At 43.3% G+C, this 22757-nt stretch overlaps 1 protein-coding gene across 1 annotated transcript in view; it reads right to left on the bottom strand.

The window, feature by feature from the left end:
• The window catches only part of FBN2 (fibrillin 2), a 340887-nt gene extending 318469 nt beyond the window's left edge, over positions 1-22418 (bottom strand). The window contains exons 1-2 of the mRNA XM_044275860.1: positions 21896-22418; positions 16565-16647 (exon numbers count right to left, since the gene is read on the bottom strand). Coding sequence (XP_044131795.1) covers positions 16565-16647; positions 21896-22107 — 295 coding nt within the window. The 5' untranslated portion in view covers positions 22108-22418. The remainder of the gene's footprint in view (positions 1-16564; positions 16648-21895) is intronic.
• Between the last annotated feature and the right edge of the window lie 339 nt (positions 22419-22757).

Raw genomic sequence — 22757 nt, 5'->3', positions numbered from 1 at the left:
GAAGCTGCCTTTGGGGTGCTCGGTCCAAGATGGCGGCGGTCAGTAGCAGGCGGAGTCTCTTGGCGGCGGGTGTTCTGCTTTTGCCCACTGCTCCCTCTTTTGCTACGCTGTTGGCTCGGTCTCACCACTGCCTCTTCCTCCGAACTGTGAAAGTCAGTGGCAAGACCTTCATTCCATGTGGGGTCTAGGACCTCATCGTCCCCTGCATCGTCTTCCACCCAGTCTTGATCCCTGACCTCCTGTTCAGTCTGCACACTGCAGAAAGACGCAGCAGTTGGCACCTGTGTTTCGTCATCATCAGAGACATGCTGAGGTGGTATTCCCATGTCCTCATCATCAGGAAACATAAGTGGTTGTGCGTCAGTGCATTCTATGTCTTTCACTGCTGGGGAAGGGCTAGGTGGATGCCCTTGGGAAACCCTGCCAGCGGAGTCTTCAAACAGCATAAGAGACTGCTGCATAACTTGAGGCTGAGACAGTTTCCCTGGTATGCATGGGGGTGATGTGACAGACTGATGGGGTTGGTTTTCAGGCGCCATCTGTGCGCTTTCTGCAGAAGACTGGGTGGGAGATAATGTGAACGTGCTGGATCCACTGTCGGCCACCCAATTGACTAATGCCTGTACCTGCTCAGGCCTTACCATCCTTAGAACGGCATTGGGCCCCACCATATATCGCTGTAAATTCTGGCGGCTACTGGGACCTGAGGTAGTTGGTACACTAGGACGTGTGGATGTGGCAGAACGGTCACGTCCTCTCCCAGCACCAGAGGGTCCACTAACACCACCACGACCATGTTTTCCTCATTGTTATCGTTCACCACAACAACAAAAATATTATTTGGCCCAATGTATTGTATTCAAATTCAGCTGGATATAAATTTGAGGCCTAGTATTTAGGCGCTGGGTGACAGGTATGGGTTTAGTGACAGAATTAGACTTGGAAATGCACAGTAGCGGGTGTGTGAAGTTATTCTGAATGTCTCTATGTGCACCTTCAATATGATCTACCCTTTTAGGGATAGATTTCAAATAGCTCTGATACAGCAGAAACCACAAAATTTTTAAATTGCTAAATTGGGAATTGTATTTCAACCCAGAACAAGAAATGTGCTTGAACGGACACTAAATAACTCGCCCAGCTACAGCACTAACGACAGATTTAGCTGGATATAAATTTGAGGCCTAGTATTTAGGCGCTGGGTGACAGGTATGGGTTTACTGACAGAATTAGACTTGGAAATGCACAGTAGCGGGTGTGTGAAGTTATTCTGAATGTCCCTATGTGCACCTTCAATATGATCTACCCTTTTAGGGATAGATTTCAAATAGCTCTGATACAGTAGAAACCACTAAATTTTTAAATTGCTAAATTGGGAATTGTATTTCAACCCAGAACAAGAAATGTGCTTGAACGGACACTAAATAACTCGCCCAGCTACAGCACTAATGACAGATTTAGCTGGATATAAATTTGAGGCCTAGTATTTAGGCGCTGGGTGACAGGTATGGGTTTACTGACAGAATTAGACTTGGAAATGCACAGTAGCGGGTGTGTGAAGTTATTCTGAATGTCCCTATGTGCACCTTCAAATAGATCTACCCTTTTAGGGATAGATTTCAAATAGCTCTGATACAGCAGAAACCACTAAATTAGGAAATTGCTAAATTGGGAATTGTATTTCAACCCAGAACAAAAAATGTGCTTTGACGGACACTAAATAACTTGCCCAGCCAGAACAGTACAGCAGTAACGACAGATTTAGCGGGATATAAATTTGAGGCCTAGTATTTAGGCGCTGGGTGACAGATATAGATTTACTGACGGAATTAGACTTGGAAATGCACAGTAGCGTGTGTGTGTGAAGTTATTCTGAATGACCCTATGTGCACCTTGAATATTATATACCCTTTTAGGGATAGATTTCAAATAGCTCTGATACAGCAGAAAACACTAAATTAGGAAATTGCTAAATTGGGAATTGTATTTCAACCCAGAACAAAAAATGTGCTTTGACGGACACTAAATAACTTGCCCAGCCACAACAGTACAGCAGTAACTACAGATTTAGCGGGATATAAATTTGAGGCCTAGTATTTAGGCGCTGGGTGACAGGTATAGATTTACTGACAGAATTAGACTGGGATATGGCCAAAAAATAACCACACTATTGCTGGTTAAATGCACTTGGTGGGACAGCTTGACCAACCACACTACTGAGGGTTAAATGCACTTGGTGACGGGCGCAGCTTGCCCCTAATGTAGTATATGGCCAAAAAATGAACAGACTATTGCTGGTTAAATGCACTTGGTGTGACAGCTTGACCAACCACACTACTGAGGGTTAAATGCACTTGGTGACGGGCGCAGCTTGCCCCTGATGTAGTATATGGCCAAAAAATAAACAGACTATTGCTGGTTAAATGCACTTGGTGTGACAGCTTCACCCTGATGTAGGCTTTAGCCAAAAAACAACCACACCATTGAGGGTTAAATGCACTTGGTGACAGGCGCAGCTTGCCCCTGATGTAGTATATGGCCAAAAAATAAACAGACTATTGCTGGTTAAATGCACTTGGTGTGACAGCTTCACCGTGATGTAGGCTTTAGCTAAAAAACAACCACACCATTGAGGGTTAAATGCACTTGGTGACGGGCGCAGCTTGCCCCTGATGTAGTATATGGCCATAAAATAAACAGGCTATTGCTGGTTAAATGCACTTGGTGTGACAGCTTCACCCTGATGTAGGCTTTAGCCAAAAAACAACCACACCATTGAGGGTTAAATGCACTTGGTCGCAGCTTGTGCTGGCGCACCACAAGACACAAAATGGCCGCCGATCACCCCAGAAAAAAGTGACTGACAAACGGTCTGGGCAGCCTAAAAACAGTGAGCAATTGAGTATCAGCAGCTCAATGACCCACAGCTGCAGATCGATCAATAATCAAGTCCTTTGGAGGAGTTAATCTGCCTAATCTCGCCCTACTGTCGCAGCCGCAACCTCTCCCTACGCTAATCAGAGCAGAGTGACGGGCGGCGCTATGTGACTCCAGCTTAAATAGAGGCTGGGTCACATGGTGCTCTGGCCAATCACAGCCATGCCAATAGTAGGCATGGCTGTGATGGCCTCTTGGGGCAAGTAGTATGACGCTTGTTGATTGGCTGCTTTGCAGCCTTTCAAAAAGCGCCAAGAAAGCGTCACAAAAGCGCCAAGAAAGCGACGAACACCGAACCCGAACCCGGACTTTTACAAAAATGTCCGGGTTCGGGTCCGTGTCACGGACACCCCCAAAATTCGGTACGAACCCGAACTATACAGTCCGGGTTCGCTCATCCCTAATTAAGAGGTCCGATTATTGTATTTGCTTTTTCTATTTTCCTTAAATTAAGAATTAAAAGCAAAAAATAGAAATGAATGGGGTAACAGCGCGACTCACAAGTTGCCGCTACTGCAACCACAAAGTAACAAAAAAAATCCAGCAGACACTGTTCCCATTAATTTATATGGCGCAATGCTACACTGTGACCATTGATCATGTGAACGCTGCCATCACCGTGGAGCCCCAACCTTAAGGAACAATTACAACTTTCATTTTTCACAGCTCCTTTGGAAAATGAAAGGTGGAATCTGATTGGTTGCTATGGGCAACTAAGCCAATTCTATTTTACACCAGTTTGATAAATCTCCCCCAATGTTTCCATGATAACAAGCATAATACTACTGAAAACATATTATACATTGCCAAACTACAATGCCTCTACTCTACTGCCAATTCATATGTTTTTATACAATTACATGTCATCTATAGATTTTGTAAAATAATGTTAGATGGACATAAAACATTAGATTTATTAAAAAGCCTATAAATTCAAGAAACTGGAATTGCTGCAAATATAAAGTTAATGTCTCCAAAACAAAGTCTGAGAGACATTATATAAACAGCCCAGCTTGATTTGGACCATGTATAATATTTAATTTTCAAATAAGTCAGATATTATATGGCCCATAGTATTTATATTTCCCTGTAAGGAGTGCCTCCAAAACTGCATATCAGTGAAACATACGCCTTTAACTCTTTAGGGTATAGCTCCAGTTATAAAGTAACTTTCCAAAATTAACTTTTAAATGAACTGCTTTTATTTTCAGTGAAGTTCAATTACATATAATTTTCGTCAGCCATTGCCAGGGCTTTTTCAAGGGTATAGTAAAGGTGGAACACTGTCGACAGAAGCCTGTCTGTATAATGGACCATGAAGTCTGCCCCATGCATTTACTTCCAAGGCTGTTGGCATCTGCAGGCAGTATGGTCCATCAAAAACTAGCACTGTTTGTGGTGACATACGACTGCCTTGGAAGCATCTCCAAAACGCTATTTGTTAGAGATGATTCAGCATCTACAGGATATAATGATTTAGCAACCAAACAATATATTGCGAAATTAGCCATTTATCAGTTGCACAATGAAATTGTTGGATTCAATACTCACATATTTTCACAGTTTTCTATGTCTCATTAGACTAATGAAGGGAAAATTGCTTTAGGAACTTTCCATCTAATTGAATCACTGCATGCAAATATGAGTACTTCATTCCACAGCTGTGGCCATTAATAAAGAGCTAGTCTCCCTTTGCTTGCTTCTTCTTTCTCTATGAGAAGGCTTTTCACTAGTTTAGGCTCCGTTCAGACGTCTGTAACGTGTTTTGCGGATCCACGGATCCGCAAAACACGGACAGCGGCAATGTGCATTCCGCATTTTGTGGACCGCACATTGCCGGCACTAATAGAATATGCCTATTCTTGTCCGCAATTGCGGACAAGAATTGGACATGTTCTATTTTTTTCAGGAACGGAATTGCGGACCCGAAATGAATGGGTTCGCAATTCCGTTCCGCAAAATGAGGAACAAAATTGCGGACATGTAAATGGACCCTAATAATGACTTTTAAATTCATAGCCAATGATCCACAAGAGCATTCAAAAGGTTGAGCATATATGTTGTTCTGGTTTACACTCTAGTAATTAATCAAAAATTTGTGCTCGGATCGGCTCATGATGAGAGGATACCCTACCTAAGCCTATACTCCCCCCCCCACCTAGAAGCAGCAGAGTTATGCCGGAACTGCTTATCGAAGGGTAGCCTAAAGGGGCCAAAAGAATCATGCATAGGAGTTTGAAAAGACTTTAATAACAGAAAACTACAAAACCAAAACTTGGAAAGCCAGTGACATTTTGTATTGAGGATCCGGGATATAACGCATGTAACACGCGGAAGTCCAACGAACAACCGTTTGATGACATGTACTGGCACCTTATGCATGGACCCACAGCTGCAGCGCCAATGCGGAAGGAATGTCCTGTGATCGAGAGAGGATCGACCCCTGAACCTGTCAACAAAACCCGAATGTACCTAAGAAAGGCCGCGGTGGTTAGCCGGGCATTGCCTAGTTCGAGTAAGGGAGAACATGCCGGCTTGGACTCAATAATACGCAGCCAAGCATCCAAGGCCTGCACCGGACACCATCTGTTGGCCGTGGGAAAGTATCTGACCTTCACCGATTCCCCCGGCCGTGATGTCTTGGACGAGGCCAAGGTGAGGACATAGATGGACCCGCGCCGGATGAGCTGACCTTTCCGCAAGCACCCAGCCGGCGTATTGGTGCCCATGAGCTCGCCTGGCCTGATAAATCCATAGAAGGCCAGGTACAAGGCTGTTTCTACCAGAGCACTTACCTGCGGGCCGAACGGTTTACCCTTCAGTTTGTCTGTCACTGACCTGAACAAGCTACCGGTAAATGGCTGACGCACATGTCGTTTCACAACAGACATCTTGCGCAAACCCATCAACGCTGCTTTGATAGGGTGGGCGGAGAAGAGTGACGGTAGGTCCGGATGTAGCATATACCAATGGTGCTGAATACCTGCCAGGTATAGTTTAACAGTGCTATAGGACAGGTTTAATTGAGAGTGGCAAAACCCAACGAAGCCCAATAGGTGAGTGATAGGCCCCAGGCCAGCGGCCGGGTAGGTGTTCTCATATTCCTGAAACAGGTGCCAAGCTGTCTTGTAAGCCCTCAGAGTATTACTGGACAAGGAATTGGCCATCAGTCTCTTAGCTACGGTGAGATGAGAGACTAGTCCAAGCGCAGCTGGGACTGGTGAGGTATTGGCGTTGGCAACCGATCTGCCACTGGACAAACCTGAAAGAAAAGTGGAAAATTAAGGTGGGACAGGGCATCTGCAGCGATGTTGCGGTCTCCACTAATGTGTCTACATATGAAACGAAAATTATGCATCAAAGATAGGCAGACGAACCTCCTCACGAATGACATGACCAGTTTGGAACTAGACCTGCCCTTCATGATGATGTCCACAACTGCCGTATTGTCAGTGAGGAACAGGACCGTACAGTTTCTCCATAGCTCGCCCCAGGCCACTGCTGCCCCCACTAAGGGATATACCTCAAACAAGGCGGAACATGAAGAGAAACCTGGGATGGACGCGACCTCCGGCGGCCAAGTACCACCGTTCCAGTGTGTCAAAAACCTATCCCACATCACCAGGTCAGCCATGGCCTCTGGACCTAAAGGTACCATCTCGTCCTGCGCGCGGGCCTGCGGGAGCAGCGCCAAGAGCCTAGATATAAAGGACCTACCTTGGGGAATGATGCGCATGGCGAAATTGAGCATGCCTAACAGTCCGCTCTTGAACCCACTCTCACTTGAGCCCACCTATGCACGACCTGCCTAATCCTGTCTAACTTATCAGATGGGAGACTCGCTTGCAAGCGCACTGTATCTAAACGTATTCCCAAAAAGGTAATGGTGGTGTCGGGGCCTTCTACTTTATGAGAAGCTATTGGCACATTAAGATCTGAAAATACCGTCTGCAAGCGTTGTAGGTCCTGAGGCTGCCGCACCGGGGGCTCGAAAAGAAGAAAGTCGTCCAGGTAATGAGTGACATGGCTGACCTTAAAGACATCTGACAACACCCAATGCAAAGCGCTAGCCAACTGATCAAAGAGCCATGGACTAGACTTGGACCCGAAGGTCAGTTTGCTGGCAAAGTAGTACTGCCCTTGCCACTTAATCCCATGCCACTGCCAGAGATCCGGCTGGATGGGGAGCAGTTTAAAGGTGTCTGTGATATCTGCCTTAGATAACCAGGCCCCTCTCCCGAACTTGAGTATGACCTCAATAGCCTCATCGATAGAGGCGTATCTCATGGAGAATTCGTCCGAGGGGATCAAAGAATTCAGACTGGGGACTGGTAAGGAATGTGGGGCCGACAAGTCGTAAACCAACCTCTTTTTATTGGAAAATTTGCCAGTCACCACACCGACCGGGTTAACCCTCCAGCAATCGAACGGAGACTGCTGCACTGGGCCGATCACATAACCCTTGTCTAGCTCGAGTTGAATTAATTGTGTGACCGTCTCGGGATCTCTGGTAGCCGACAACAAGTTCCTGCACTCATGTGGGGCTTGAGGAAGGGCAAGCAAGCCTGTGTGGAAGCCGTACCGCAAACCGTTGAGCACAAACTCTACCCAAGCTGAGTCTGGATGTCCGGCTAGGAAACAGGCAAGGAGATCCACGTTAACCACGCTTAGTCATGCGTGACTCCCCCCTCTTTGTGTGCAAGCGACGCGGGGGTGGGCCCTGAAACACAGGGTACATAAGTGCAACAATCTGCATTGATTGTAGTGGCATATCGCATAATTAAAGTTGTTGCACAACGGTGACTTGCCGAGGTACTTCACCAAGCGACCCAACTTGTCAATGGACGCGGAAACCCTACTAGCCGGCTGGGCGGGGATAACGCTAGATACGGAAGGCCCAGCTACGCTACCGCTCTCTGAACACCAGCCGGCCGTGTGGGCGTAAGAACCGCAACCAGTGCAAGTTGGAGCCTTCAGGCCCGCAAAGTGACGGCAAAACAACTCGGTATCCACCCGTGACCAATCTATGACATGCTTGCACTGAGCGAGTGTGGCCGCTGCCTTGGCCGAGAAGGAGCGGTGGTAGTCATAGAAGGCAGTGCCTCTATATTTGTACCCTAGATCGACGACTTTAAACAAATACAGGTCAAACTCCTCCCTCCTAAGGGGGCTAACAGAGCACACCACATCCAGGTAGAGGCTGAAAGCCAACACAAATTCGGCAACATTGAGTTTCCTGTTCAGCTTTGTGTCCCTAGACTTGAGCACAACAGAGACCTCTCCGCAGGATATGGTCTTGTTGTCCGGGGCTTCGTGTGCCGGCACGAGAAGAGACGCCAGATTGACGTCCCTTCCTTCCAGAATATCCTGCCGGATATTAGCAGGTACGAAATGGGATGGTGCTATGGTAGAAGAAAGGCTGGACCCACCCGCGCTGCGGAGGCTGATGAACCGGCGACGGGCACCGTCTGCATTCCTGTATCGAACGCTGCAGGCCGGGCCTCGACAGTCTCCAGCCTAGCCTGCATATCTGACACAGATGCACCCATGACGTTGACAGCAGCATGTAGCTGCGTGAGGGAAGTCAGAATGGTACTAAGGGAAACCTCATCTCGGCTAGGAGCCGCCGGTTTTGTAGACAGAAGGTGGTAAAGTTCAGCCTTCCTAGCGGAGGCCGGGAACGGAATCCCCCTTCTTGATAATTCTGCAGTCAGCTTAGGGACGGTCCACAACCTTATCGGCAACTACGCTGACCGCACGGACTGCTGCTCCCCGCTGTCCCGAGAAGATGAGGACCCCTCTGGAAGAAATTTCTGAGACATCTCCCTACTGAAAGAAATTCAAACTCAAGTAACCACACCAAGGCTAATAACTACCTACTGGCCAGACAAGGCCAGATCTGCCCCAGGGGGGAAAGCCTAGCACCCGTGACTAAGGTCTGAAGGCACCCACGGTCGTCACCAGAAGCGCTGCCAGGTCTGCCGGCCTGGCCGGGTAGGGATTCTGAAGTCAGCAGTCAATGAGAAGGTCCAAGTACCGTAGAGTTTATGATCGTAGCCGGGTGAAGCAACGTGAGCACGTGCTGGAACTCCACGTTCCACATGTTGGCCAGGCTTTGTGAGCAGCAGAGGGCAGTAGTGGAATACCAGCTGCAACATGGTCATCGCCTTACCAGTCAGCTTCTGCTATTTACAAGTGAGGAGTGGGCATGGATGTCTGACCTCTGTGAGGTTTTAAGACGCTTTCAGGAATCGACACAGATGGTGAGCGGCAATAACACTATTATCAGCGTAACCATCCCACTTATGTGACTACTCAAACACTCGCTGTTCACAATTAAGGATGACGCTTTGCATCTGGAAGAGGTAGAAATAGGGGAAGACATTACACAGGGTGATAGCCAGACCACCCTCAGTTCGTCTTCTCAGCGCGAATTGGACGGTGAAGAGGAGGAGGAAGAGCAGGAGACAATTGCCTTCGCTACAGAGGGTAGTACCCATGGAAGTTTAATTACATATGTTTAGCATGGGTGGGCAGAAGAGGAGGAAGAGGAAGTGGAGATTGAGAGTGATCCTCCTGATGATGACAGTGAAGTCTTGCCTGTTGGTACTCTGGCATACATGGCTGACTTCATGTTAGGCTGCCTTTCCCGTGTCCCACGCGTTATACGCATTTTAGACAACACGGATTACTGGTTGTTCACTCTTCTCGACCCCCACTACAAAGAGAACTTATAATCTCTCATTCCTCTAGTGGAGAGGACGAGCAAAACCTGAAGATCCTTGTTGAAAAATTGCTCCAAAAATTTCCATCTGACAACACTGGTTCCTTGTCCAACAGAGAAGGGGAGACAAGAGGAACACACAGCAGTTCTAACAGAGGCAGGGCAACACTCTTTAAAGCCTGGGACAGTTTCATGACACCCAGCCACCACCCTCACCCTGATGTGTGGTCTAGTGTCACAAGGAGGGAAAATTTTTGGAAGACGGTGAAGGAGTACATAGCAGACCGTGTCAGCGTCCTCAATGATCCCTCAGTGCCTTACAACTACTGAGTGTCCAAGCTGGACACGTGGCACGAACTGGCGCTCTACACCTTGGAGGTGCTGACCTGCCCTGTCGCCAGCGTTTTGTCTGAGCGAGTATTTAGTGCTGCTGGTGGCATTATAACATATATGCGTATCTGCCTGTTAACTGAAAATGCTGACAGGTTGACTCTTATAAAAATAAACAAGGCTTGGAATGACCATCGACTCCATCAGAGGAAAGCTGATGAACATAAAGGCACTTTAAATGTGTTGTTTATAATGTACTGAATGCACTTTATTCCCATGCACCCCTTCCACCACAAACAAGGGTATATGGTTCAATCTTCTTTTTCTCATTCTCCTTCTCCTCTTTCATCATATCAACACATGCTTATTCATCTCATATAATGCCCTCACATATATGCCCTTTGCATATAATGTTTTACAGGGTCAGCTCACCAGCAGTCCCTCACCTACAATATTTTACAGGGTCAGCTCACCAGCAGGCCCTCGCATTTAATGTTTTACAGGGTCAGCTCACCAGCAAGCCCTCTTATATAATATTTAGAGGGTCAGCTTACCAGCAGGCACTCACATATAATTTTTTAGAGGGTCGGCTTACCAGCAGGCCCTCGCATATAATGTTTTACAGGGTCAGCTCACCAGCAGGCCTTCACCTACAATCTTTTACAGGGTCAGCTCACCAGCAGGCCCGCACCAAAAATATTTTACAGGGTCAACTCACCTGCAGGCCCTCAACTAATTATACCTAATAGGTAATTTGCGCGTATGCTGCCTTGCTTGGATGTGGTAGCCGTAGCTGTTTCACAGGCTCCCTTTCCGGAATTGAACAATGATTCCCCCATTACCCGTGGTCTCCATGGTTTGCGCTGAAAATAACATCGAAAGTTGATAGGGCAGACATCCGAATGGATCGTCGCCGTCACGGGGACGTGCGATTGGCCCCAGGTTATCTAGAGTCACCAAAGCGGCAGCAGACCCTCGCCCATAATGTTTTCGATGGTCAGATAAGCAGGCCATCAATCATAATTCTTCAAGGCTGTGTATGAAGCCCTCCTTTATGTGTTACAAAGGGTGTATTGGAATGCCGATTCCTTGTAATTTTTGGCAGCCCTTTCACTTAGTGCATAGGCTTTATGAGTGTAGGAGTCCCACTACCTGAACAATTGTACCACAATGTGAATGAGGTCCTCCTTTATGTGATATACAGGTTGTATCGGAGTGCCTCTTCCTTGTAATTTTTGGCAGCACTTGCACTTTATATACAAGTAAATATACAGGAAAGAATGTTTCCTAACAATTATTCCTCTAAAATCGATTTTAGCTTCGGTTTGGTGCATATTATTGTCAGTCTGTAAAAGTGGCGTACTACTCGGACAACATCATTCCCAGCAGTTACCTGGGAGTCCAATATGCATCCAGACATCCTCCCCATGCTGTTCCCGAACCATTTCAGTAGTATTTTTTATCATTTTCTGACCTTTTCCTATGAACCAGGCACCCTCCCCTCTTCAGAGCATGGGGTGCATGGTTTAATGCTCGGGTTCTCCCATTGTGCTCAGGTGCTCGGTAAAGCACCCGAGCATCCCAATGTGTTCAGCCAGAGCACCCGAGCACTTTGGTGCTCGATCAACACTAGACCCTACATTTAAAAATACATGTGCTTGTTGATATGCTGAAACAGGAAGAACTTCTACCCAAGCTGTTGTCACAAAGTTTTAAACACAATATTCTCTAGAATTCTGTTCTATTCTGGACAATTACACATATTTCAAACAGCCCAGTATCAATGATATTAGCTCCAGGCCATTATCCCTTCTCCATAAGACTTTACAGTTGGCCTACAAATTTGGGCAGAGACCATTCTCTTGGCATCTATTGAACCCACATTCATCCAACAGACTGCCAGATGGTAAAGTATGATCCGACAGAGGTGTGCTTTACAATACTTCAGCCAACAGTGCTACACAAGGAACTCTAAGACTCGTGAGCAACTACTCAGCCATGGAAACCCGATTTATTACATTTCTGATGAAAAATGACTGTGCTGACTGTGCTTCCAGAAGTGGTTTTGAAAATGGTGCAGCCATTGCTAAATGATTTTTACAGACTTCATGGCTCAACTCTTGGTGGTCCCATTCTGCCCTATCTGTATGCTAAAGATGTTTCTAAAATGGCTAGGCACACAGGAGGGTTTCTAAATACTTTTGACCATGCAGTGTAGTCATGTTTTTACTGTTTTCTCAAAATATCAAAATTTTGTGTGAAATCAGAAGCCAAAGCCAATCAAGAGTTGAGGAAAAAATAAAAAATAAGTTTGACCTTAAAATAAAACTTAAACACAGCAACCAAACCCAAAAGCAAAAAAGGGGTCTACATACTGTACCAACTTATTTGAAGATTGAAAATATGAAGAATTGAAGTAGCAGTGAATGACATGTAGAATGGAATTCTAAAGAGGATAAATATGAGAAAATCCTGTAGTATAATACTTATTATTGTAAGAGAGAATAGTCATGTGTATGCATGTGTCTGGAAATTAGTGGAGATATAGAGAAGTCAAGTTATACAGGGCTTTACAGGTTAAAATAAGTACAGTATTTCAGAATGTATTCTCACTGTAATGAGAAGACACAGGAAAAGTAAAATGTGAGTCGCAAAGAGCTTGTATGGAATGAAAGCATATATATTCAATCAAAGCACTCCCCTGTGTGCAAATAATAGGCTGACAAACGAGTCTCACTTTGACTCTATACTTGCAGTTTCTCACATACAATTCAGCCACCATTCATTAGTATTATGATCAAGCGTATAAGGAAAAAGTTACTCACACTTAGGAAGTATCTTCAATATATTTGTAGCTTTATTCTTCTTGATAAAATACATATATGGCTCAAAGGCACTTTTTGTTCAGAGGACGCTGAGCTGTACCACGCTAGTTCATGCGTGAAGTTTCGGGGGTCATGCCCCCTTACCCATGGAATGGAAGCACACATGCTTAGCCACTGCTTTATTCAAACACATAGTAACCCCTTAATAATGATCATGGGGACCCTGCAGTATATTTTATTCATGGGAGTCAGTGACAGATGTATACTACTATATAGTCTCCAAAAAGCCGTCATCTACCATCTATAAGGCCCTGCTACCACCCTTTTTTACCACTTCAATACTTGGCTTCTACACTTCCTCTTCACTGACATCCCCGCCATCATCATGGGGGATTTGACATCCCTATTGACACACACAACCCAACTGCCTCCAAACTTCTATCTCTTACTTCCTTCTTTTGCTTCACGCAATGGTCCTCCACAGCCACCCACAGAGATGGACACATGATAGACCTGGTCTTCAACTGCCTCTTCTCCATATTTAATCTCTCAGACTCTCCTCTCTACTTTTCTGACCACAATCTTCTTACATTCTCAAACACTTTATCTACAACTGCCCCTTTAGTACATAAACTAGCACACACTTGTAGAAACCTTAAACAGCTCTCCATTCACACACTTTCTAACTGTATCTCCCTGCTGTTTACCATATCTTCCCTTTACTACACTGACTCATCCTCTACTTTTACAACACTGCAATAACTTCAGCCCTTGACTCAGACACTCCCCTCACACACACCAGAACCCCACAAATCAATTGACAACCCTTGCACACTCACCAGACAAAAAAAAAAGAAGCAAGTTTTCAAAGTCGCAGAACGACACTGGAAGAAAACTAACTTCAAGAAATACTTCATCTCATACAAACAAGCTGTTCTCAGCTTCAAGTCTGCACTCACCTCTTTTAAACAGGACTACTTCAGTACTCATATAATCTCTTTCCCACAACCCCAAACAATTGTTTAATATATTTAACTCTCTACTTCCCCCTCCCACATCCCTCATCTTCGCCAAAGACTTTGCCTCATATTTCAAAGATAAAATTGAAAATTGAGAAAGCCTCAAGCAACAAACCCCACTATCCCCCTAAACAACTGTTCAGTGCTCTTCCTAGATAACACAGTTTACCAGTGTCACAGAAGAAAAGCTCTCCACTGTTAATCTTCAAATCACACCTCCCCACCTGTGCCCTTGACCCAATCCCATCCCACCTCATCCCTAACCTCACCACTATAGTTGTTTCTGCCCTAACCCACCTATTCAACCTATCACTTACCACTGGTGTTTTTGTTTCTCTTTTAAACATGCAACCATCACACCCATACTCAAGAAGCCTTCCCTGGACCCATCCTTTTTATTCAGCTATTTCCCCATCTCACTACTCCCATTCATGTCATTCCATCTCTCATCCAACTTACTTTTTAATCCAGTAAAAACCAACTTCAGACCCAGTCACTCAACTAGAACCGCCCTAACCAATGTTCTGCTAGCTCCCAAAGCTAAATGTCATTACTCTGCTGCTCCTCCTTCTTGACCTGTCCTCTGTCCAAACCCTTACTTCCAACTGTCACTTTCAACTCAAGAACATATCTTGCATTCTCTCCTTCCTCACCCGAGTCAACTAAAATGCTAGTGCATGCAGTCATTATCTCCTATCTGGAGCACTGCAACATTCTCCTCATCTAGAACTCTGGCACCTCACCAATCTATTCTCAACTCTGCTGCCCAGTTAATCCACCTCTCCCCTTGTTTCTCCTCTGACTCTCTCCTCTGCTAATCCCTTCACTAGCTCCCCCTTGCCCAGCGAATTAACAAATTTACATTTAAGGCCATCCACAATCTGCACACTCTTTACATCTCTGACCTGCTTTCCAGAAACATATCCACACATACTCTTTGTTCCTCATATGACCTCATTCTTTGCTCTCCACTTTGTTCCTCATAATATCTACATTTTGTGTGAAATCAGAAGCCAATCGTCTACAAGATTTCTCACATGCATGCCTCAAACTCTGGAACTCATAATCCCAGCACATCATACTCTCCCGCACATCCAAACCTTCAAAAGTAACGCAGGAAAGCCTACCTTGTGCAATGAGCATGCTGCCACCACACAGCCACAATAGCAGTTTTTACCTCCTATTCCCGTCTGTATCAATCTGTTAATATTTTCATGTTTATTGTAATTGTATGTTTTATATTACATACAATATGTGTAACCCCTCTTGATGAACAGAACCATGGGATTATTGGCACTTTTAAATAATAATAATAATAATAATAAATTATAGGTCTGGGCATGTGTTTGGTGGATAGTTTCATAAGGTCCCTTCTAAAGTATTCCCCAAATCAAATTATATACAGAATGAAATTCTACCAAACTAAGAGTATTAGCTATTTGGTATGCATTGTAAGAAGGTACCTGGAATCATCGTGGATGGAAGGTATGTGTCACCGAGGTTCCTGGCCTCAGTGAAGTAAGAGCCGGTATTTTATTGTCAGCAGCAGCTATTGCTAATTGACACCTTGAGATTTAGCATGGCTGTCATAGCTGATCTGGGACGGCTCTTACTGGGAGTAGTCAAAGTGCTAGGTGGGTAACTACTCCCCATATTCCAGGCCAAGTTTTGCTAGGCAAAAAAAACAGCCAGCACTGCCAGGTGTGGTGGATTTACCTCCCTCTGACAGTGGAAATTGGGAGTCTGTGTGCTGTGAACTGAGGGCTGTGCTGGGATCTGAGGTTTGAGCCGGGCTAGAGGACTCGGGCCCCTCTAAAGGCGAACAGGCCACCTATGGACTTGATGAGGCTGAACTGCTAACAGGGTGTGAATTAACACCCAGGAGAAAAGGTGACTTTTTTGTTTATGGACTTTCCTTGTGTGTGAAAAAACACCAAGCCACCTACGTTTTGTGATACACCTTATCTGCATTTTGTTATACACCAATGTGTGAATAAACACTGCTGTTTGGTTCAAGAACTGTGTGCCTCCGCTTGTCCTAACTACCAGAGCGAATCCCCACAGCATGTATTAAAGCATATTTCTAGTAAAAATTAATTTCATCGTGCTCTTAGCTATTGATTTACAGTAGCTTTTTACTGTCAAAGTTTCCCTTCTTGTGCTATAGAGCTGTTCTTCCTCCTAATTTACTACCAGAAAGTTGTTATCACTGTCTTCCATGTTACACATACAGTGGAGCTGTAGACCTGTCAGTGGCCACTGTTTCTACAAATGTCTTAGCACACATTATACCTAGCAAAATGTTTATCGCTCTCTTCTATTTTTCTATTCTTATCCTGCTCTACATAACACACTTGAATGTATGCCCTGGAGTAGAAAACTGGAGGTATGCTTTAAATATCTTAAGATGTAAATTTAGATTTGTGCATATTTTAAAGTACTGGTTCAGCAGTATTGGACTCTGTCTAAATACTTGATGGCTATGGCTTTTCTCTTATACAACAAAGTGATTTCTCTGTAACAATAACCTTTCTTTGGGCCTTACATTTTAATAGAAAACAGTGTGGACAAAAAAAACTATATTGTTAAAATTATAGTATTATTTTATTATTTTTGGGTATATGTTTAAAGCATTATTACTCAAGCTGTAGGAAATAAGAAAAAAAAAATAGGCACATTAAGGATGTCATATAACAGTTTAGATTTGCTGAAAGAAATGGCACACTTACGAACAATACACTGGTTTCCTCCAGGAAGTGTCTTCCACCCAGGGCAACAGTAAGAGTGAAACCTAGATCCGCATACATTTGGCCTTTTGAAAATAATAATAAGAAAAATATGAGAATCAGAACACACATAGACCAACACGCATAAAGATATGCCTGTTTTCTACAAAAAAACTCAAACCGGAAAATAAACCATTGGCAATTGAGCAATGCCTTAACCTTCCTTCTTTCCAATATTTACTTTTCTATGGTGTATTCATTGTATAGAATGTCAGTATTTCTCTTAAAGAGTCACTAACTTCTCGCAAAAATGTTGATATGTCATAAAGGCATATCAAAAATTGTGATTGACAGGGGTCTGAGTGCTGAGACCCCCACTGATCCCTAGAACAAGCTTCATTCTTTATTCATTCTAGGGATTGATTAGGGTCTTAGTACTCAGACTCCCACTGTTCACAACTTTTGATGTTTCTAAGTTATTATTACATTTTTTTTAAAGTTAGTGTCCCTTTAATGTCACAATAAGTCTATTCGAGACACCTCTTAGGGCCTGCATAATGCCAGTACGAAATGAAGAGGTCACACTACACTATTTGTAGGTATATACTACAGTAGGTCAACAATGTCTACATGAGTCCTAACCCTCTCATTTCCTAGTTTGGTTTATGAGCGATGTAAGGCATGACCTTCCTAATGTGCTATGCACCGACTTGAAGAAGCTGATGGGTACACCAACAGTAAATAATAGTTGGGCATTCAAGACTGTGATCTCTATGCCCTCCAAGAAACTTAGAGCTAGACAGATATACCATTGTTTGTACAGTCATGGGTTCAATACAATAAACTAGGACTACCACTGAAGACATTATGTTAGCATACTTGTTAGCATCATGTTAGCATACTTGTTAGCATCATGTTAGAATACTTTATTTGTGTGACCAGGAGAAATATTATATCATATTGAATACTATAGACTACATTAATATATGTTAATAGGTGCTCTTTGGCTATTTTCAGCTATACCATTAGGCACATAGGGAGCATAAATAATGCCTTTTACAACACAATTCTGGTGTTGAAAAATCTCAAATACCATGTATTTTTTGGTACAATTTGCAACTTTTTGGCCCTCAAAAGTGGTGTTAAAAGGAGCTGTTGCGAGGGTGGGGGCAGGCCAGCTAGGAGGGTTCTGTAGATTTAAGTGTGTTGCATGGCCAGCCGGAGATTGCAACAAATTGAGCCACAACATAAATTTGTCGCATTCTCGGGCAGCTTAGAGGGGATCAAGACTAGTGCATAAAACGCTGATCTTGATAGATGTCACCTATTTTTTTTAACAGTTTTAAACATCATATAAATATCGTCATATTAAGGAAATACTAGTTCTATACAACAGTACATATCCAGAGAGGTTGTCTGCTCAATAATGCAATATGTTACAGTTTTCAACCCAACAATGAAATATCAGAAGATTATGGTGTACAAGCTTTCTAACATGAAGTGAAAACCAATTTTTTCACATGTGATTGATAAATAATATGTACTTATTTTGATGACAGAACATGGCTTAAAGGGAACCTGTGACCTGGATTTGGGGTATAGAGCTGAGAAAATATGACTCTTCTCTGGTCACACAAGTAAGATATGACTCTTTTGTGTTAATTTGCATATGTATCAAATCGTTTATTTTGACACAATAAAAGCACACAGAGCTATGGGGGCTGGGTATTATGGATGTGCTAGCGGCCATCAAGCAACCCATGTCCTCAGCTCTATGCCCAAAATCCTGGTGACAGGTTCCCTTTAAAGAGTAATGAAAGACTGTAGACAGTTTCAATAGAAAGTCTATGAGCTCATCTACCACCTCGCGCTCAGCAGCGAAGAAAAGCTGCAATCGGCTGAGCGCATCTGACCCGTCGTTCTAGAGATCGGTGGCGGTCTCAAAGCTGTGAACTCCGCCGATCAAAACGTATGATATGTCCCTATGACATATCAAACATTTTAAAAGTGTAATTACTAATTACTCTTTAAATAATTAAAGAATATGAAGAAGGTGACCACAATTATGGCCTCTCTTACAGACTTCTTAAATTGATTGTCTCCCAACTTTTTTTTTAATTCTGAATATTCGAAATATTCGAAAATACCTCAATATAGTACCACAGGCTGCTGCTATAAGTACTTTATTTGCTCACATTACGATATATGTAACACATACATAGACTTTGACGTATGTGTAACTAAACATGCCATAACTATGCAGCAGAAATCCCCAAGATCCCAGCTTGGGAGCCACATTGGGTCATGGTAGTTCATAGGCCCCTTTCAGACGGGCGAGTATTCCGTGCGGATGCGATGCTTGAGTTGAACGCATTGCATCTGCACTGAATCCGGACCCATTCATTTCTATGGGGCTGTGCACATGAGCGGTGATTTTCACGCATTTATTCCATAAATCTCCAATAGGCACAGGTCCCACTTGATTTTCACGCGACGCAGGCCCCATAGAAGTGAATGGGGTGCGTGAAAATCGCATAGCATCTGCAAGCAAGTACGGATGCGGTGCGATTTTCACGCACGGTTGCTAGGAGACGATCGGGATGGAGACCCGATCATTATTATTTTCCCTTATAACATGGTTATAAGGGAAAATAATAGCATTCTGAATACAGAATGCATAGTACAATAGCGCTGGAGGGGTTAAAAAAATAATAATTTATTTTTAACTCCACTTGATCGCGAAGCCGGCATCTCCTTCTGTATCCTTTGTTGAATAGGACCTGTGGTGAGCATTAAATACAGGTAAAGGACCTTTGATGACGTCACTCCGGTCATCACATGGTACGTCACATGATCTTTTACCATGGTGATTCACCATAGCAAAAGACCATGTGATGACCGGAGTGACGTCATCAAAGGTCCTTTGCCTGTATTTAATGCTCACCACAGGTCCTAGTCAACAAAGGAGACACAAGGAGATGCCGGGCTTCGCGATCAAGTGGACTAAGGTGAGTTAAATTTTTTTTTTTTAATTTAACCCCTCCAGCGCTGTTTTACTATGCATTCTGTATTCAGAATGCTATTATTTTCCCTTATAACCATGTTATAAGGGAAAATAATACAATCTACAGAACACTGATCCCAAACATGGGTACCAAACATGCGCGATTTTTTTCACGCGAGTGCAAAACGCAATACAATGTTTTGCACTCACACAGAAAAATCGCGGGTGTTCCCGCAACGCACCCGCCTCTTATCCAGGCCAAAAATATGACAAAATATGTGAAAGAGGCCATAGTGCAGCAGAACTTTTTGAGCTTACTAACTTTTATGTTTTATGTTTTGCTTCCCAATTGCATGTATGTTAACTGATTTACACACTACAATATGCTATAATAAAAAAGGGTAAAACCTAGTAGCTGAACAAAATACATTAAATTCTATATGTATTAAAATGTAGCTATAATCAGAACTTCTTTGTCTGCTATGTACCCAAGTAAGGCCTCATGCACACGACCGTTTTTTTTGAAGGTCCGCAAAAACGGGGTCCGTAGGTCCGTGATCCGTGACCGTTTTTTCGTCCGTGGGTCTTCCTTGTTTTTTGGAGGATCCACGGACATGAAAAAATAAAATAAAAATCAAAGTCAAGTTTGCCAATGAAATAATAGGAAAAAACGGACACGGATCACGGACACGGATGACAATCTTGTGTGCATCCGTGATTTTTCACGGACCTATTGACTTGAATGGGTCCGTGAACCGTTGGCCGTGAAAAAAATAGGACAGGTCATATTTTTTTCACGGCCAGGAAACACGGATCACGGATGCAGCTGCCAAACGGTGCATTTTTCGATTTTTCCACGGACCCATTGAAAGTCAATGGGTCCGCGAAAAAAAAAGGAAAACGGCACAACGGCCACGGATGCACACAACGGTCGTGTGCATGAGGCCTTTAGCAAACATATTAATAGCTATGGAAAAATAAATCTATAAGTAAAAAAGTAACAAATATGGTACTATTGTTTTAATAATGGGAAGAAACTAAGACAGTTGCTGCTGCTTAGGTAGATCCTGCTGCCTAGATTTCTGTTTTTCTTGCCAGTAGAAATCCTGCAAGATATCCAAAGTAAGCAAAGTCCTAGTCAAGTTCATTCATAAAACGCAAATAGCTCTTGCAGATTTAGAGCATTCTAAGCAGAGGAATAACTGAAAGTTCCAACAACATAGTGATTAGAGGGTTCAGGAATCCTCTAGTGTTCAGATAATGAAGCTTCAAACAAACCCTTAAAAGTTTACTACCCCTATCTTACAGTAATTTAGGTTTATGTATGGAATGTATAGATTATCTTCAATAGCACATACTGAAATGAAAGTTACACAACACTAGCGCATTAGAGCCAATTGATCCAAGCACAGATAAGGAAAAACCACTTAGGCTGTATTTCAGATGGAAAGATAGTATATATACAATTCATGAACATAGGGGATCATTCATAGTCTCTACTTTGTATACATAGATAAAATGATTAGCAAATAAAATGACTAAGTGTGGATAACTCTTCATAGGTTAAAAGCCTAAAACCAAACAAAGAATATTCTCCAGCGAAGCAACTGTAAAGGGTTAAATTCTACCCAGAGTGAGGGGTACTTCTAGCAACCACTGCTGGCTTGCACACATTTTACGTGACTGCCTGGCCTCCAAATCTCAACGCTTACTGTTCTGATATGCATTGTGGTGATTAGTTAATAGTAATATAAAAGTAACAGCAAATGTTGCACATATCAGGCTAATGGAGGTACCATGGGACCGTTTCAGCTTAAATGTTTATAAAATCCATATCTTAATAACCTGCAACAGTATGTGCAAAGATGTAGAGCCTAATTTTAATCCACCGCTCTATCAAATTCCCTGCAGATTATGAGCAAGTGTTTATCCTACATAAACTCCTTGTATGCAAAGCATCACGCACCACCAACTAACTCTTGGGTTAGTCAGTGGCTGGATGGAAACTATGGAAAAAAAAATACACTATTGTCTTTTTTCCAGAAGCAATGCTGGGTTTAAGATGTTATTTGGAATATCTTCAAAAATGATTGTCAGATCACTGCGAACCTCCAGTCAGTAGAACCTTCAGATGAGGCATTATATAAAGGACTTGCATTATGGTGCATTTCTGATAACATTATATTGGAAGTTTGATCACAAAGTTGTGCCAAACTGGAGTTTTCAGAAGCAGGAAATATCATCAAAATTACAAAGGTTTGCTGAAATATTATTTAAGTAATAATGTACACAACAATACACAGATTGTGCTATTAATGGCAACTACCTACCCGTGCAAAGAATACTGTGATCCCCTCCTGCGGGTCCTACTAACAACAGTAGACCCATCCTTTGCATCCTGTGTTCCAAGTCTGGATTCTGCATTAAAAGATTGTTGACCAGCCGAGCATCCCAAAAGCATAAGAAAGTAGCCCAGCAGGAGCACAGCCCTCCTTTTTGACCTTGGCATCATATATTGATGCTGGGTATCAAACATTGTCATTCAGGACAGAAAGGAATCCACTTCAAAGCTGGAGGGTAAAAAGTTGCTTAATATTCACATCCAGAATACAACTAATCCTTGTGTTAGCGAACCAAAGTGAAAAATAAGCTATATTGATGTCCCAGGTGGCATAAGGTATGGTATATTATTGAGACGTTGGTGGGTGCATAAATAATAGGTACTCAATCCTTAGTAAATCAGTGCTTCAAAGAAATGATTCTTGCACTGTGGTTGAGGCCAGTAAAAAGGAGCATCAAAAGTGAAAAGCTGTAGAAGAAAGCAATCTCTGTGCTAGAGAGTGCAGACTTGTCCCCATGCTCAGTCTGTGTAAGAAGCAGAATTAGGATGAGAGTGCTGAGGGCCAGGGGTTTATGAGGCGGCTGCCTGTCAGTGGGGAGGAAACCACAGAACCAGTCACACACGTGAAGGGTAAGGGGAGGAGGAGGGAGAAAATGGGATGGAGAAGAGAGGAAAGAAAAGAAAAGAGAGAAGAAAGAAACAGAAATGGGGACTTTCTTATATTAAGCTTTTAGTGATCACTAACTTTTTAAACTGATACTTTGTGTTGGTACTTATTGTATTGGTACTTTTGCTGTACTTTCTAATACCTTTGCAAAGGGTATGTGTTTTCTAATAAAATATGATAACCC

Source organism: Bufo gargarizans, chromosome 1 (genome assembly GCF_014858855.1).
Source record: "Bufo gargarizans isolate SCDJY-AF-19 chromosome 1, ASM1485885v1, whole genome shotgun sequence".
Taxonomy (NCBI): domain Eukaryota; kingdom Metazoa; phylum Chordata; class Amphibia; order Anura; family Bufonidae; genus Bufo; species Bufo gargarizans.
Note: the sequence above shows the minus strand (reverse complement) of the source record. Positions and strands in the feature narration are given on the sequence as shown.